Source organism: Coregonus clupeaformis, chromosome 28 (assembly GCF_020615455.1).
Source record: "Coregonus clupeaformis isolate EN_2021a chromosome 28, ASM2061545v1, whole genome shotgun sequence".
In the NCBI taxonomy this organism is placed as follows: domain Eukaryota; kingdom Metazoa; phylum Chordata; class Actinopteri; order Salmoniformes; family Salmonidae; genus Coregonus; species Coregonus clupeaformis.
Genome location: NC_059219.1, coordinates 6,107,612 through 6,124,442, shown reverse-complemented (window position 1 = coordinate 6,124,442; position 16,831 = coordinate 6,107,612). Strand labels below are relative to the sequence as shown.

At 44.2% G+C, this 16,831-nt stretch overlaps 2 protein-coding genes across 3 annotated transcripts; both read right to left on the bottom strand.

Moving 5' to 3' along the window:
• Nucleotides 1-1,905: 1,905 nt before the first annotated feature.
• LOC121542349 (protein S100-A11-like) lies at nucleotides 1,906-5,288 on the bottom strand. Of its 2 annotated transcripts, none has more exons than XM_041851750.2 (3): nucleotides 3,240-5,288; nucleotides 2,759-2,967; nucleotides 1,906-2,191 (listed from the first exon to the last, which is right to left on the bottom strand). In XM_041851750.2, exons 2-3 carry the CDS (start codon nucleotides 2,885-2,887, stop codon nucleotides 2,057-2,059), a joined length of 264 nt encoding a protein of 87 aa, XP_041707684.1. In that variant the 5' UTR covers nucleotides 2,888-2,967; nucleotides 3,240-5,288; the 3' UTR covers nucleotides 1,906-2,056. The 2 variants fall into 2 exon arrangements, with proteins under 2 accessions (XP_041707684.1, XP_041707685.1); XM_041851751.2 differs by having other exon boundaries at nucleotides 2,759-2,889.
• A 190-nt stretch (nucleotides 5,289-5,478) lies between these two features.
• On the bottom strand, nucleotides 5,479-14,874 carry LOC121542711 (toll-like receptor 12). Its single transcript, XM_041852213.2, has 13 exons — nucleotides 14,775-14,874; nucleotides 14,339-14,567; nucleotides 12,236-12,371; nucleotides 11,480-12,138; nucleotides 10,693-10,909; nucleotides 10,372-10,539; nucleotides 9,958-10,263; nucleotides 9,080-9,340; nucleotides 7,282-7,470; nucleotides 6,559-7,005; nucleotides 6,271-6,479; nucleotides 5,978-6,095; nucleotides 5,479-5,735 (listed from the first exon to the last, which is right to left on the bottom strand). Exons 2-13 carry the CDS (start codon nucleotides 14,551-14,553, stop codon nucleotides 5,712-5,714), a joined length of 2,949 nt encoding a protein of 982 aa, XP_041708147.1. The 5' UTR covers nucleotides 14,554-14,567; nucleotides 14,775-14,874; the 3' UTR covers nucleotides 5,479-5,711.
• Between the last annotated feature and the right edge of the window lie 1,957 nt (nucleotides 14,875-16,831).

Sequence of the window (16,831 nt, the reverse complement as noted above, 5' to 3'; positions counted from 1 at the left end):
CGTGTCCCGAGGGCGCCGGGTGCACGGTGGCCAGGTAAAGCTCCACCTGGAGAAGGAATCCCTGACACCCGGCCGCGGTCCCATCGTAGGCCCTCGGGAGCGAGAGCCGAACTCCTCTGGGTTCCGGAGCGGGAATGGGCTGACCTGCCGATGGTGCGGGCAGGGAGGATGGCGGTGGAGGAGTCCCTCGGGTCTCCCAGCCTCGGATGGTGGTGATCACCTCCTGCAGTGCGGACCCCATCCGCAGGATCTGGTCATTTTGTTCGCGGATCCTGTCCTCCAACGTCGCCTGTGCTGCTGCGGCTCCTGCTGACTCCATCGAGTATGGTGTGTGATTCTGTCAGTGTAGCTGTAGGTGGGTGTGGTGGTGGAATCAGGCGCAGGACGCACAAAGTAAGTCCAAAAGACTTTAGTTGTTTGGCAACAAAACACAGCACGAAAACAAATGCCCTGAGGCGAGAAACTCCGCACACAGGCGAAATAAAGCGGGCGCACAAAATACGTGCGACAAAATACTCCAAAAACACAGAATGGAGAGCAGCTCAACCGAGCAAACTGTACATACAAAAGCTAAGCTCACGACAGTGAAAACAATCACACACAACACTAGACAAACACAACGAGAACTTATAGGACACTAATTACACTAAACGATAACAGGTGTAACAACAATCAGACAAAAGCAAACGAACATAGAAACATGCAACGGTGGCAGCTAGTATTCCGGAGACGACGAACGCCGAAGCCTGCCCGAGCAAGGAAGAGAGGCAGCCTCGGCCGAAACCGTGACAGTCATAGACTGTTTCGGCAACATGAATGAGAGAAGGATGGCATTGGCGTGTCTACAAGTAGGGTGAGTCAACATGTTTTTCGCTACTTACGCACACACCCACACAGATTAAGTTGATTGGACTAAATTGTTTTTGGAATCTTTTAGTTGTCACTGTATTAGACTAAGCATAGGTGATTTGATGATGTTGAAATGTTGAAGTTGAAATGGTGCTGGAATAGTGGAGGCAGCTCCTGTTTTCTTTGTGACTTGCGGTAACTCTCCAGTGTTCTAAATCAATAGTTATTTAGTAGTCCGAAAATGTCGGAAACATTAACTTGCTTTACCATGCTATAGGTCATGTAACTGTCTGTTTCTGTACATGCAATATGTTTTGTGGACTTCACTGGACAGAGGTTGCTATCCGATTTTGTAAAAATAGAAAGTGTGGTTGAATTTATTGTGCCACTGTGTCTTCTTATTGTCTCGGCCTTAGGCCTATATATCACAGTGGCAAGGCATATGAACTAACAGGTTATAGAGCAAACAACGCAATTATCACAACACGTAGGTTGCAATATGGCTTTTTTTTCTGGTTTGGCTTCCCCATTGATTTTACCCACGCACCGCTGCTGATTCTCCCTAGTCTGGGTGCCAGATATTATTTTACTGTAGCCAACTCTTTCACCGCTGTCATACCAAACATGTTTTGTCATAGCAGTCATCATTGGCTGAAGCAGTAAGACTGAAAGACTGACATCCATGCAATGTCCACAATTCTTTACTCCTGCCTAGTGCCTATACACTTAACAATGGGTTTTTTCTCTTTCAGTCCTACAGCCTCCTGTTAATTTGCCAGGAGGTACAACCTCATTCACAACAGGGCCCAGAATAAATTCTGTTTACACACCAAGATTCTCAATTTACACAGACAATGCAGACACAGTCCGACGCCATCACAGCTCTGTGTGTCTGTGTTTGTGTGTGTGTGTGCGCGCAGGATTAGTTTTAGTCTGGCTAGTTTGGCGAGACGACATTATACTTTCAAAACAAGGAGGTAATTCTGGCTGCAACAGAAAGGGAGAAAGAAAGAAAGAAAGAAAGATAGTCAGGTAGTCCAGTAGATCCTACAATTGTATGATTCATCCATGTTTTTATTTTGCAGGTCAAGACCAATCCCCACACTTGACACTTCAATTTAGAAACACAACATGGGGATAACCATACCATTAGAATAAGTTATCATTGTAATTATATGGTAGTAACAGAACAAGACATGGAGACATCCTATTGGCTAAAGTCGCCGTGTTGATTTGCTAGTCGTCCAATCAGCTGCCAGAACTCCAGGAATGTGAGCTCTCCATCCTTGTTCTCATCAATTGAGTCCATGAGTCGGTCGATGACAGCTGGGTCACCAGCGTTCTACAGGGGGGCAATAAGGGCAGTCAGAATCACTAATTAAGAGGCTTCCTTTCCTCGTCTCCTCAGATTCAGAACCACACTGACTGATCTGATTATGCTTGTCAGAATAAAGCTGTGAGAGGAGAATAAACCTTTCTAAAATCTGAGGTCATGAGAAGGGAATAAGGAAATGAAGCTATTTGCTGGGTGTCACTATTTGGCCATTCTAGAAAGGATGTTGTTACAGCACTTTACAAGCACAAATGCAAATGTTGTCTGTTCTAGCATGGCCATACTGATATACCACAGGAGGCAGAGGTTGGCAGGACAAGAGGCATCTGTACTGTTTATGTCCCCATCTAGAGGAAATTAAGTGTACCACAAACTGACATTGTGGCTCACCAACCCCGCTCCTGGAGAGCCAAAGGGTGTATGCTTTTGTTACAGCCCAGCACTAATCATCAAGCTGAATCAGTTGTATTATAACTGGACTGGAATAAAAGCCCGCACACCAGGGCAGGGGATGGTGATCACTGGTTATTATAGTATTACTCAAACGTTACCACAATATAATTAACATGTAATTACCTTAACGAAGTTGGGGAGTTGTGTTTTGACCAGGCTCTGGAACTCATCTCTGCTCAGGGTGTCTGAGGATCCATCACTTCCAGCAAACGCCTTGAACTGGGACACCAGTACACCAATGGCTGCCTCCATCACTGACAGAGAGAGAGAGAGAGAGAGAGAGAGAGAGAGAGAGAGAGAGAGAGAGAAACGAATGGAGAAGAGGCAGAGTTCTGATGGGACAAAACAGAATACAAGACAGTCACAGGGGAGAGGTTATTGAACTGAAAAATCATATAAATGCGTAGATAAAATACTACAGACCAAGTCACGTCAAAGACAGCATTGACAAAAAACAGCAAGTGTTACAGAGGAGGGGAGAAAGAGATTGAATGAAAGGACAGGACAGGAGATATAAACATTAGACAGAGAGGGAGTTAAAATATAGAAGATGTATATTCAGTTTATAGATAAATATGGAGGTAGATTAGAAGTATTAACTCACCTGGACACTGCTGCCGGTGGCTGAGGTGGTGAGTGTGTTGAGGTGGTTTGTGTGAAGGTAAGCTTTTCCCCTCTCTCTCTCTCTCTCCCTCTCTTATACTCCTCTCCTCTTCATAAAATCAACCCCCCCCCCCATCATCTCTTGTAAATGTTTCTCCTGTCATTGCGTCCATTCCATCCACTTCAAGGTTAAGGTGTCTGTAATAGTGTAAGCTAAATTACCCCACACTGACCACTGGTTTCTTTCCATGACGTGATTATTGGATTTATACAACACTGAAAAGCACTCACCTTCAGAAAGGAAACCCCACGTGTTCATTTAACCATTTATTAGAAAATATTACAATACGTTAGTCTCGGCATTAGGCTCAGCTCCTTCGGGGTAGCTCACTGCCAGAGCATGCATAATGTTAAGCTAATAATAATTACAGGCAGAGAGCAAGGTGTGCTATACCAATCCTCCTGCAGGAAGGAAACACATAACCTAACAGGTGGAGGCTGTGGTGGCTGGTGGGAAATCAGGAAACAGACATGTTACAGCAACAGTACTGTATGTCACCAAGAACACCAGCACATAGCTTACGTGCAGCAGCCATTATAGAAGTGTGTGCAGAACCTGGTGGACTAAATAGACCCCATTTTAACGTAGAGCGATGATCTAATTGGTGCAATATCAGCTGATGCAACACTAGGGTTTCCTGTCTGAACCGGCTGAGCTTGATTTATCCACCACCACCACTATATGAATGCAAAAAGTCGCTTTGCTTATGCTAAAATCTCTCAGAACAGCCCTTCTGGTTTACTTAGCTCTGGGCGGGACAAATCAACTTTACCATCTGCAGAAAATGAGGGATTGTGTATTGCATGTTTCGCTCTTTGGCTTGAATTTAGGATATTCTATTGGTTTGAGTCTGTCTTGATAAAAATCTAACATCAGTGTTATAAAAGTCAGTTTTATTGTGAGTGTAGTTATGTGAGTCTCTCAATCTGACCAGAGTCAATGGGTAGCAAATTATTCCCACCCTCTGGCATGAGTGGCATCTCCTCTCCTAATCAAACTATAGCTGACATTAACCTCACAACTAATGAGACACAGAGGAGTCTGAATCCAACTCTACTGAGTGAGGGGTCTGATGTGACATCATTCACGTATAGATTCATGCTCACACACTCACAGGAAATGCACAAACTAATTCCATTGCAGTTGAATGTCAGTTTAATAACTGAGCAAACACAGCGATGAGGATATGACTACAAAAACATGAATCTCCAACACTGCTCTATTATCTTTTGCATTTGAAAATGAAGCACACACACACGGCTTTGTCTAAAGGTTTAGACTATTCCAAACCTTAAAAAGACACGTCACCCATTTATTCATGCAAAGCTGTAGAAATGCATCATCAGCATGATTAGTCAGCAGCTATCACACAGACCAGAATGGCTTATTAACCCTCATCTCTCAGCCTGTAACAATGGATGTCTCTGTCCTTCTGCTGCAGTGGGTTAGAACGAACAGGCCCTGGCACTTACTGAGGAGAGGGCAGGTAGACAGCCATACACCACTTTCAAACACAGACACACAGACAAGCACTCTTGCAAGCACACACACACATACATACACACACACACACACACCAACACACACACATCAACACAACTCCATATTTTAATCAGTAAAGCTGAAACAGCAGTCGTAAACTTCCGTCTCTCAGAGTCGTTACTCGGCTTCAGATGGGAGAAGTGTCCCACTATAAAGCTACTGTAAAATCACACTGCATCAATGAGTTACAGAGTGGAAAATGTATTAAAACAAATGGTCATATACTGAAAACAATATCTAACCAATTGAAATGTGTTCTTTCCCTGGGAGAATGTTTAGCATATGAATGTTGTCTTTGTGCTCAAATACACACAGCACAGAAAGAAGAACAGTTAGTTGAACAATCAGTGAATGAAAGAAAGCAGATGAAGGAAAGGTAGCCTAGCAGTTAAGAGCGTTGGGCCAGTAACCCAAAGGTCGCTGGTTCGAATCCCAGAGCCGACTAAGTGAAAAGTATGTTGATGTGCCCTTGAGCAAGGCACTTAAAATAATAAAAAATAATATGCCATTTAGCAGACGCTTTTATCCAAAGCGACTTACAGTCATGCGTGCATACATTTTTGTGTATGGGTGGTCCCGGGGATCGAACCCACTACCTTGGCGTTACAAGCGCCGTGCTCTACCAGTTGAGCTACAGAGGACCACTTAACCCTAATTGCTCCTGTAAGTGGCTCTGGATAAGAGCGTCTGATAAATGACTAAACTGTCAAATGAAAGGTGGCAAAGAAAGCAAGGTCAAAATAAGGGAACGTTATTATGCAAAAACATGAAGTCCGGAAAGGAATCCCTTGACGTCACCCTTATCTGAGATCAGTAGCTAACACTCTATCTCTCTAAACGTAGAATACCGCCGGGAACATGCAGATGACTTCAGGATGCTTCCGGAGGATCATGCTGCAAAATGAACATAGAATGAAAGGACATCTGAAAACACATACAGTATGTTATATGCTGTAACAGTACTAGGGTCAGGTTGACCTGCTGTGTAACTGAGTTATTAAGTTACTCATTATAGTGTAGTGGTTACACTTCAGATAGAAATAGATACTCTAGGTGTATATTCTAGACTAGAAAGGTTACTTTCATGAGAACAGCAGGAGAAATGGTGCAATGTCTGATCTGACCCCTTCTCTCACCAGTTCGTCTGTGTCTCTCTCTGCGATGTTTCGTCGTAAACGCTCCCAGAACGTTACCCTCTCGTCCTCATCCTGGGGCCAGTCCAGGTAGGTCCGGGTTCTGGCCAGCTTAGCCAGCCTGTAACACAAACACCCAGTACATCATATCACTACTGTTCATATCACTACTGTCCATATCACTACTGTCCATATCACTACTCTTCATATCACTACTGTTCATATCACTACTGTTCATATACAATTTCTTCCATTCCAAGTTCAGTCCATTCAGGAGATGAGTTGGTGTGTGTTACCTGTGAAAGGCGGACAGCTCGAAGGGGGAGATGTGTTCTAGGAAGATGAGGATGAGTCTGTGGCTGTGCTCAGACAACAGGCGGTGTGTAGCCACTCTCATCTCCAGGCCACACCAGTCACTCCTCAGGTAGCGTCTGGTCAACACACACACCGTCCTCCTGCTGCTGTAGATGCTCTCAGCGATGTTATCCACGATGCCTTTCCCTACCTGGGACAGAACAGGACACAACAGGCTGGGTATTTGTGGTTGTACTTTGTACCACCATATTCTCCATTCTCACACACACCTCAAAGTCTCGGTGGTGCAGACACAGTCGTAGTCGTGGCTCCCCCTCTTCCTCTAACATGGGGGCCATCTCTCCCAGTACCCACGCCTCGTCACGACTGCTGAATGACACAAACGCATCATACCTCACCTCCTCTTCCTCCTGCTCCTCCTCTCCCTCCTCCCCCTCTATCAGCTCCTCCCACTGCCCCCTCCCCATCCTCCTCTTCCTCCACCACCTCCTCCCCACACGCCGCTCCACCCATCCTCTCAGACGAAAGAATAGAATGACACAGGGCCAGCGGAGAAAGCGGTATCCTAGCGCCAAGAACAGGAGGGTGCACACAGCAGTCATTGTGGAGACGTAGGACAGGAAGTCCTCTTCGGTCTGGCAGAGGCGGTCCATGGTGGACAGGAAGTTGAGTCGTTGGTAGTGCCAGATGCACTGCTGCCGCTGCAGGAGCACCACCTGAATCAATAACCAACCAACCAATCAATCATCAATCATCTGTAATCAATATACTGTATCAACCCTAGTCAACACCACCTCTTATAGTCAATTATCAAAAATGTATAAATTGTCTTTTGTTGAATGATTATAATCAATATAATTTGTAGTTAACAGCACCCGTTAAGGACCAGAAATCATTAATCATAAATACACAATCCCTAGTAAAAACCTGGTACCTGTCATGTTATCAGCAGTCAGCAGATCAGAGCTTTAGTTGGACCTAAATTGTTTTACCTGTGTTTTACGAGAGTTGTCGGCCCAGTCCAGCAGCCAGCCGTTGGAGCAGTCACAGCGGAAGTCGACCTGGTCAAAGACCAGCGTGGAGAGAGACAGCAGGGGGAGGAAGACCCCCTCCAACAGGATCAGAGGACTCTCACTGTACAGCCTCAACACACGTAGAGACACCAAGTCTGTAAACATGGACTGGAGGGAGGGAGGGAGGGAGGGAGGGAGGGAGGGAGGGAAAGAAAGAAAGAAAGAGGGAGAGAGAGAGAGAGAGAGAGAGAGAGAGAGAGAGAGAGAGAGAGAGAGAGAGAGAGAGAGAGAGAGAGAGAGAGAGAAAGAGAGAGAGAGAGATACAGTCATGAGAAAGAGAGAGAGGGAGAGAAAGAAAGATCTGAAGTCAAATGTTTACTGATGATCTGGTGCTTCTGTCCCCAACCAAGGAGGGCCTACAGCAGCACCTAGCTCTTCTGCACAGATTCTGTCAGACCTGGGCCCTGACAGTAAATCTCAGTAAGACAAAAATAATGGTGTTCCAAAAAAGGTCCAGTTGCCAGGACCCCAAATACAAATTCCATCTAGACACCGTTGCCCTAGAGCACACAAAAAACTATACCTACCTCAGCCTAAACATCAGCAACACAGGTAACTTCCACAAAGCTGTGAACGATCTGAGAGACAAGGCAAGAAGCACCTTCTACACCATCAAAAGGAACATACAATTAAACATCCCAATTAGTCTGGGGTCCACTCACCAACTAAGAATTCACCAAATTGAGAATCTGCATGCAGAATTCTGCAAAAACATCCTCTGTGTACAACGTAAAACATCAAATAATGCATGTAGAGCAGAATTAGGCCGATACCCGCTAATGGTCAAAATCCAGAAAAGAGCTGTTAAATTCAACAACCACCTAAAAGGAAGTGATTCCCAAACCTTCCATAACAAAGCCATCACCTACAGAGAGATTAACCTAGAGAAGAGTCCCCTAAGCCAGCTGGTCATGGGGCTCTGTTCACAAACACAAACAGACCCCACAGACAGCAACACAATTAGACCCAACCAAATCATGAAAAAACGAAATGATAATTACTTGACACACTGGAAAGAATTTACCAAAAAACAGAGCAAACTGGAATGCTATTTGGCCCTAAACAGAGTGTACACAGTGGCAGAATACCGACCACTGTAACTGACCCAAAATTAAGGAAAGCTTTGACTATGTACAGACTCAGTGAGCATAGCCTTGCTATTGAGAGAGGCCGCCATAGGCAGACCTGGCTCTCAAGAGAAGACAGGCTATATGCACACTGCATACAGTGTGCCATCACAGCAGCAAGATTTGCGACCTGTTGCCACAAGAAAAGGGGTTTTAAAACCCATATTTATGTTAATTTATTTTCCCTTTGGTTCTTTAACTATTTGCACATTTTTATAACACTGTATATAGCCATAATGACATCTGAAATGTCTCGATTCCTTTGAAACTTTTGTTGGTGTAATGTTTACTGTTCATTTTTGATTATCTATTTCACTTCCTTTGCAAATGTAAACATATGTTTCCCATGCCAATAAACCCCTTCGAATTGAATTGAGAGCAAGCAAGCGAGTGAGCGAGAGAGAGAGATACAGTAATGCGAAACACAGCATGGGTAGTAACACATGATGCTATCACTAGAAGGACCTAAGGGCTCTCAATGTAAAGGTAGAGACACCAGGGGCATTATCAGTAGGCATGAAACTAAAAGCGGTTGGGAAAACGATCAATGAATTAATTAATCGATGGATGGACCAATAGCTAGCTAGTACCCTGGTGAGGAAGTTGAGTCGACAGTTGATCAGCACTAGGCTCCTGAGCTCAGTCAGGTTCCTGAAGGTGACACTGGGGTCTGTGTGGTTGGAGAAGTTGAGGTTGGTCAGTTTGAGCCTCTTCAGTTTTCGTAGCTGGTTGATGGTGGTGTAGGGGGTGCCAAACTTCTCAGGGTTGGCTGAGAACTCAAACGACTCGAGATTGAGGAAGTAGGGGGCCAGGAAAAGGCTGGTGCAGGCAAACGTTGTCCCCTCACCCACCTATTTTCAGAAAATGTGTATTACTTAGATTACAGGAAAATGACTGTTAGCTAGCCAGATCAGTGTCTGCTACAGCCAACTCCTTCAGCACAACTTTGTTGAGGCATGACAATGACATGAATTGGCGGTAGCAGACACTTATCTGACTAGCTACCAGTATGAGTAATTTTCCTGTACAAGACCTGATCCTTGGCTATAAAGCAGTGTTCTTCAATCCTGGTCCTGTGGAACCACAGCTTGATATAAATTGATCAGGTAAACCAACCCACTGGGCACAGATGTCAGTTCAACATCTAGTTTTGATTTACATTTGGTTGAGTTGTCAACTAATGTGAATTGAACATGAAATCAACAACAAATGTCACCATGTCATTAGATTTAGGTTAAAAGTGATCAGTTTTCCACTTTGATTCAACGTCATCACATAGATTTATTTTGCTTGAAATGATGTGGAAACAATGTTGATTCAATCCGTTTTTGCCCAGTGGGAAGTGTGTTAGTACTGGAGGATTGAGCAATAGCCTGCACACCTTTAGTTTCGCCAGGACCATGGTTGAAGATTACTGCTAGACATCACATTGAGATACAATACAGAGTAAATCATCATCCTGGCCCACCTTCAGCTCTCGGACCATGGGGAACATGTTGTTGACACAGTCAGAGGACTGGATCATCTTCCCTCTGAGTTCCAGGACCATGGGGACCTCAGGAGCGGGAACATGGCCCACGGTGAGGTAGGTTCCTGGGCCTGTGTCGATGAGGAGGTGCTGGAGCTTGGTGGGGAAGCCCAGGAACAGCATGTTGAGGAAGAGCTCGTAGATAATGTCTATCTCTCCCAGGCTGAGGTCTTGGAGTCGATGCTGTCTACGGAACACCCCATGAGCGATGCCCCCCGAGATCTTGTTCCCTTCCAGGAGGAGCACCTACAGTCACATCATCAATAATCAATGATTGATTACCATAATAATCTGTTTCCCCTCCAAACCTATAGCACTTAGCACATCAACATAATACAAATATCCCGATCTGACCTCTAGAGCAGGCAGGCCCTCAAAGTCATCTTCTCCTAGCAGGGAGATTTTGTTGTGGGTGAGGTCGAGGACGCGGAGGAGCGGCATACCCTGGAGAGCCCGGTGGGCCAGCAAGGAGATATGGTTCCTACTCAGATCCAAGCGCTCCAGCAGGGGCATGCAGGAGAACTGAGAATGACAAAACATCATACTCTTTGCCATACTGATTTTATATAGCATCATACAATTATCTCAAGTCAAATACATTTCTCAGCAAAGTTATTGTATCTCAAAGCTAGTTCAGTTATAGATATTAAACAGAAGTGACATAGACTGACTGACCTGATCAGTGGTGATCTCAGTGAGGTGGTTGTCATGGAGAATGAGAGAGGTGAGGTTCCACACCCTCCCTCCCCCTGCAGAGCAGAACGAGGCGTTGGTCAGCTTGGTCAGGACCATCATCAGACCCTGTAACTGACCGGTACCAGTCCAGAACCCTAGCTCCATACCAGACAGATCCTCAGAACTCACAGACAGCTGCCTCAGACCAAGACCACACCTACAGAGTCAGGGTTAGCATATTACAACATTAGCCTGGTTGACATATCTGTTTCTGTGCTCATTTGTTGTTGACAATCATGGCAGTTCATTTTTACATTCAAAAGATCATACAATAGGGGTCCTGTAGCTCAGTTAGTAGAGCATGGCAATAGTAACGCTAGAGTAGTGGGTTCCATTCCTGGGACCACCCCTACGTAAATTGTATGCACGCATGACTGTAAGTCGCTTTGGTTAAAAGCGTCTCCTAAATGGCATATATTATTATATTATTATATATTACATCTGCTTGGTTACCAGTCTGTTTATGCTTTATCCAACTCCTTTGAGTCTGATGAGTCAGATCAGGCCACCAGAAAACCATAGACTAGACCCTGGGTACTCAACTCTTACCCTACGAGGTCCGGAGCATACTGGTTTTCTGTTCTACCCGATAATTAATTGCACACACCTGGTGTCCCAGGTCTAAATCAGTTCCTGATTAGAGGGGAACAATTAAAAAATGCAATGGAACCAACTTCGAGGTCCAGAGTTGAGTTTGAGGGGACTAGACCATTCTAAAGCGACTCACCTCTTCATGACCTCTGCAGTGAAGGCTGTGATCAGGGCCATGTGCAGAGCCAATGATTCCACTCCATGTTTTACCACCAGCGTACACAGGTCAGACAGGCTGGGGGTGAACTGTCTCGGGTTGTAACTGGACAGGTAGAGCTTGTTAACCCTCCCCATGCCAGACCCCCACAGCTGGCCCACCCAGACATCCACCATAGACAGGGACAGACTGGACAGGTTCTGGAACACAGCCAGAGACTTCGGCTCTACCCTCCGCACCGGGTTTCCACTCAGATCCAGGATCCGGATCCTGGACAGGAGCGCCGTGGGCCACGGATTGGATCCAGAGCAGCCTCCGTTCTGGATGGAGCTGACCTTGCTGTTGGGCAGATCCAGGGTCTCTAGTTTCTCCATCCCAGGGGAGAGGAGACAGAACAGTTCCCCCAGGTCTCTCACTCCAGCCCGGTCCACCCTCAGCCTCCTCACCCCTACCAGGGGATCCAGCAGAGCAGGGGGGGCCAGGGCCAGACTCATCCCAGCCAGGGTGAGCTCCTCCAGGCTAGACAGGCCCTGGAACACCCCTGGATCCAGAGTGACGTTCACTCCGCCCCAGGTGGAGGAGAAGAGGAGGTATAGGAACCTTAGTTTGGGCAGACCAGCGAAGGCCCCTGAGGTCACCTGTGAAAGAAGGGGATGATTAAAAGGATGGTCTGAATCAATGCATGACAGCAACACACACACACACACACACACACACACACACACTACAGTGTACCTTAGCCAGGTGTGAGCCATCCACCCAGAGGTGCTCCAGGAGGGGAATGTGAGAGAAGGAGTCTGCAGGCAGGGAGGAGGCGGAGTGAAAGATACAAAGAGAACGCACATCAGGAAACACCTCCTCCAGCCCAGACCTGAGACAGAGAAAGAGAAGAAGACAAGTGATTGATTCTTATTTATTTATTTATATAAAGGCCCGATATGTACATACACTACCAGTCAAAAGTTTGGACACACCTACTCATTCCAGGGTTTTTATTTTTTTATTTTCTACATTGTAGAATAATAGTGAAGATATCAAAACTATGAAATAACACATGGAATCATGTAGTAACTAAAAAAGTGTTAAACAAATCAAAATATATTTTATATGTGAGATTCTTCAAAGTAGCCACCCTTTGCCTTGATGATAGCTTTGCACACTCTTGGCATTCTCTCAACCAGCTTCACCTGGAATGCTTTTCCAACAGTCTTGAAGGAGTTCCCACATATGCTGAGCACTTGTTGGCTGCTTTTCCTTCACTCTGCCGTCCGACTCATCCCAAACCATCTCAATTTGATTGAGGTCGGGGGATTGTGGAGGCCAGGTCATCTGATGCAGCACTCTATCACTCTCCTTCTTGGTCAAATAGCCCTTACACAGCCTGGAGGTGTGTTGGGTCAATGTCCTGTTGAAAAACAAATGCTGGTCCCACTAAGCCCAAACCAGATGGGATGGCGTATCGCTGCAGAATGCTGTGGTAGCCATGCTAGTTAAGTGTGCCTTGAATTCTAAATAAATCACAGACAGAGTCACCAGCAAAGCACCCCCACACCATAACACCTCCTCCTTCATGCGTTACGGTGGGAAATACACATACGGAGATCATCCGTTCACCCACACACTAGTGTACCTTAAATGTTAATTTGTGGAAGACACAGCGGTTGGAACCAAAAATCTCAAATTTGGACTCCAGACCAAAATACACATTTCCACTGGTCCAATCTCCATTGCTCATGTTTCTTGGCCCAAGCAAGTCTCTTCTTCTTATTGGTGTCCTTTAATAGTGGTTTCTTTGCAGCAATTCGACCATGAAGGCCTGATTCACACAGTCTCCTCTGAACAGTTGATGTTGAGATGTGTCTGTTACTTGAACTCTGTGAAGCATTTATTTGTGCTGCAATTTCTGAGGCTGGTAACTCTAATGAACTTATCCTCTGCAGAAAAGGTAACTCTGGGTCTTCCATTCCTGTGGCGGTCCTCATGAGAGCCAGTTTCATCATAGCACTTGATGGTTTTTGCGACTGCACTTGAAGAAACGTAAAAAGTTCTTGAAATGTTCCGTATTGACTGACCTTCATGTCTTAAAGTAATGATGGACTGTCGTTTCTCTTTGCTTATTTGAGCTGTTCTTGCATTAATATGGACTTGGTCTTTTACCAAATAGGGCTATCTTCTGTATACCACCCCTACCTTGTCACAACACAACTGATTGGCTCAAACGCATTAAGAAGGAAAGAAATTCCACAAATTAACTTTTAAGAAGGCACACCTGTTAACTGAAATGCATTCCAGGTGACTACCTCATGAAGCTGGATGAGAGAATGCAAAGAGTGTGCAGAGCTGTCATCAAGACAAAGGGTGGCTACTTTGTAGAATCTTAAATATACAATATATTTTGATTTATTTAACACTTTTTTGGTTACTACATGATTCCATGTGTTATGTGTTTTAATCTCTTCACTATTATTCTTCAATGTAGAAAATAGTAAAAATAAAGAAAAACCCTGGAATGAGTAGGTGTGTCCAATCTTTGGACTGGTAGTGTATATATACACACAAGGCCTTTCTCAAGACAGGTTTCCCCCATTCTGTTTGCCCATAGAGTGTATCGGACTATAAACTGTAGACTGTATAAGGATGTAATACTGTACAGTGCTGATCTCTTTTCTATTGTCCTGGTCGTATGTAACCTACCTGAGGTCAGTGATCTCTGTTCTATTGTCCTGGTCGTATGTAACCTACCTGAGGTCAGTGATCGCTGTTCTATTGTCCTGGTTGTATGTAACCTACCTGAGGTCAGTGATCGCTGTTCTATTGTCCTGGTCGTATGTAACCTACCTGAGGTCAGTGATCTCTGTGCACTCAGCGTAGGGTCCCAGGCCAGGCTTAAAGGAACAGTCTAGGACCCCTCCGATATCTTTCTGTACATACATATCCTCCTCATAGCAGTCACAGTGACGCCTGATCACCCCCTCCACTCTGTCACACACACACAGGAGCAGCAGCACACTCACACTGACACCGGGCCTCCACACCCAAAACACAAACGTCATTCTGGGTGTTATACCTAAATGAAACAGAGAACATTTATTTTACAGTACACTTTTTAGTCAGTGTTTAACTAGAACTACATGGCAAACAGCAATTACATGATACTTGTAAAAAAAAAAAACACCTGATAATTGATAAATACCTAGTAAATACCAGCTGAGTAAACTATAATAGAGTATAAAAGTGAAACATAGGACAGTCAAAGTGAAATAGGACTGCTCACCTCAGTGTTCTGTGTTTAAAAAAATATATGTCTTCCTTTGCCAGACCTATGTGCTTCTATAGAGAGCTCTGTACTTCTGTTTACAGTACTTCTGTCGACACCCAGACAGCTATAGTGTGGTGCAGAATACTAGAGAACAATCTTTAAATATGTCTTCAGAAAAGGGAAGTGAAAACAATATCTTTACTGCAAAAGTTGTTGTGCAGGTTTAAAATAGTCAGAAGTTCTCTGTTGCTGTGAAGTGTTTAAGGTTTATTAACAGACCTGTAATGGAAACAACACCAATACTTTTCATTCTCACCTCAACACTTCCCTTATCAGTTGGCGGACATTTTGGACACAAAGTGACAACTGTTCTTCAGAAGGACAAAGCTTCATTTATTAGGCTGCTTTTATCACAATCGGACCATGTTACATTTGCACATTTCAAGCATACAAGGTGGAGTTTTCAAAGATGCTGCTGTAAGCCCACGTGGTTAGACTTGAATGCCCATTCAAGTAATGTTTTAATAAGTGTATATGGGCTTGTCAATCATCAGGTTTTACACAGTTACCATCATGTAAACATGGAGCATCAGTAAGACTATATTTTACAGCCCTGCTTCATCTGGTATCTACAGTACCTGGTATTTATTACAAAACTATGGTAACAAGTCATACCTTCTGGTAATTATCTCAAAGAATTCAACAGAATTAGAAACTCTTACAATGAATTTAAAAGAATTAAAAAAAAAAAGTTGTCATTAGGTGGTTACTCTAATGTAATTATCATTCTACTATATAAGTAAATACAGGACTGTAAAGTAAAGTGTAACCACAACATCCAACTGTTTTCTTTCCTGAAGACAATCGTTATCTTAAGTGCCATGAGGATTTTGCTTCATAATAACTGTTGCAACATAACCAAAAGTAAAGACGTTTTAGTGTTTTCAATACATTCCCTCTTTATCCCAAAAGGATGGATGCATGGTCAACATATTACATTGCTCCAAAGCAATTTTATGTGCCTTTCGACATTTCTAATATCCTATTAAAAAAAAAGTGGGAATATATCATTCAAATGTTTTGTAAGTGTGTGGTGTTTTAGTGCACCATTTACAACATGTTTAACATTGACATGAAAATAAAGACCGGCATCACCATCAGTTTACATTCACTCCTCCTCCTCAGTAGTTCACACTCACTTCGTAAATCTATTCCTTAAATGACTTTTAAAGACCACGTCTCACAAAAATAATAAAGAGTTAATAATAAATAAATATGACATGATTGAAAGCTACCAACGCTACAAGCTGCCAGTGAAAGGGTTAACTTGGCAGTGTATGATGCATAGTGTAATCTACAGAGAGGAAACATACACTCCTCTTTATGAAACAGACAAGTGTAACACCACTGTTTTTAGGCTAGTGATCCTGGGTGGTTTGGTTTCCTATGTGCTTGGGGACAGTAAGAGGTTAGAGGTCAGGTGAGGGGTTGATTTGGGATTGGCCATTGAGAGACAAGTTCTAGTCCCCTCCCACTAGCTATGTTAAGACTGCTGGATTGGGTCTCTGTTTCCCCAGTGCCACTGGCCTGCTAGTCTCTCTCTCGCTCTACTCCCATCAACAACTTCACATATCCCTCTGCATTGATTGCCTGTGTGTGTGTGTGTGTGTGTGTGTGTGTGTGTGTGTGTGTGTGTAATACATTATTCATTCAGACCTTCAAACTGCTGAAATGGAAAATAGCATGTTGATTGTGGTTGGCCAGGACTCCATGGAGAAGAGAAAGGTTGTAGCTAGGTTATTAAGATGAAAGACATTAGTAGATAGCGTGGAAGACTGTGTGTGTGTGTCTACACACACACACACACACACAGAATAGTAAACAAACAAACATTTGACCAACTAGTCCCCAAGGTCAAATGCTATTTCTAGGGGGTTTAGGGTTAAGGTTAGAATTAGTGTTACAATTACATTTAGGGTTAGGAGCTAGGGTTAGTTTTAGGGTTAGGAGCTAGGTTTAGAGTTAAGGTTAGGGTTAGGGTACAGGTTAGGGAAAATAGGATTTTGAATGGG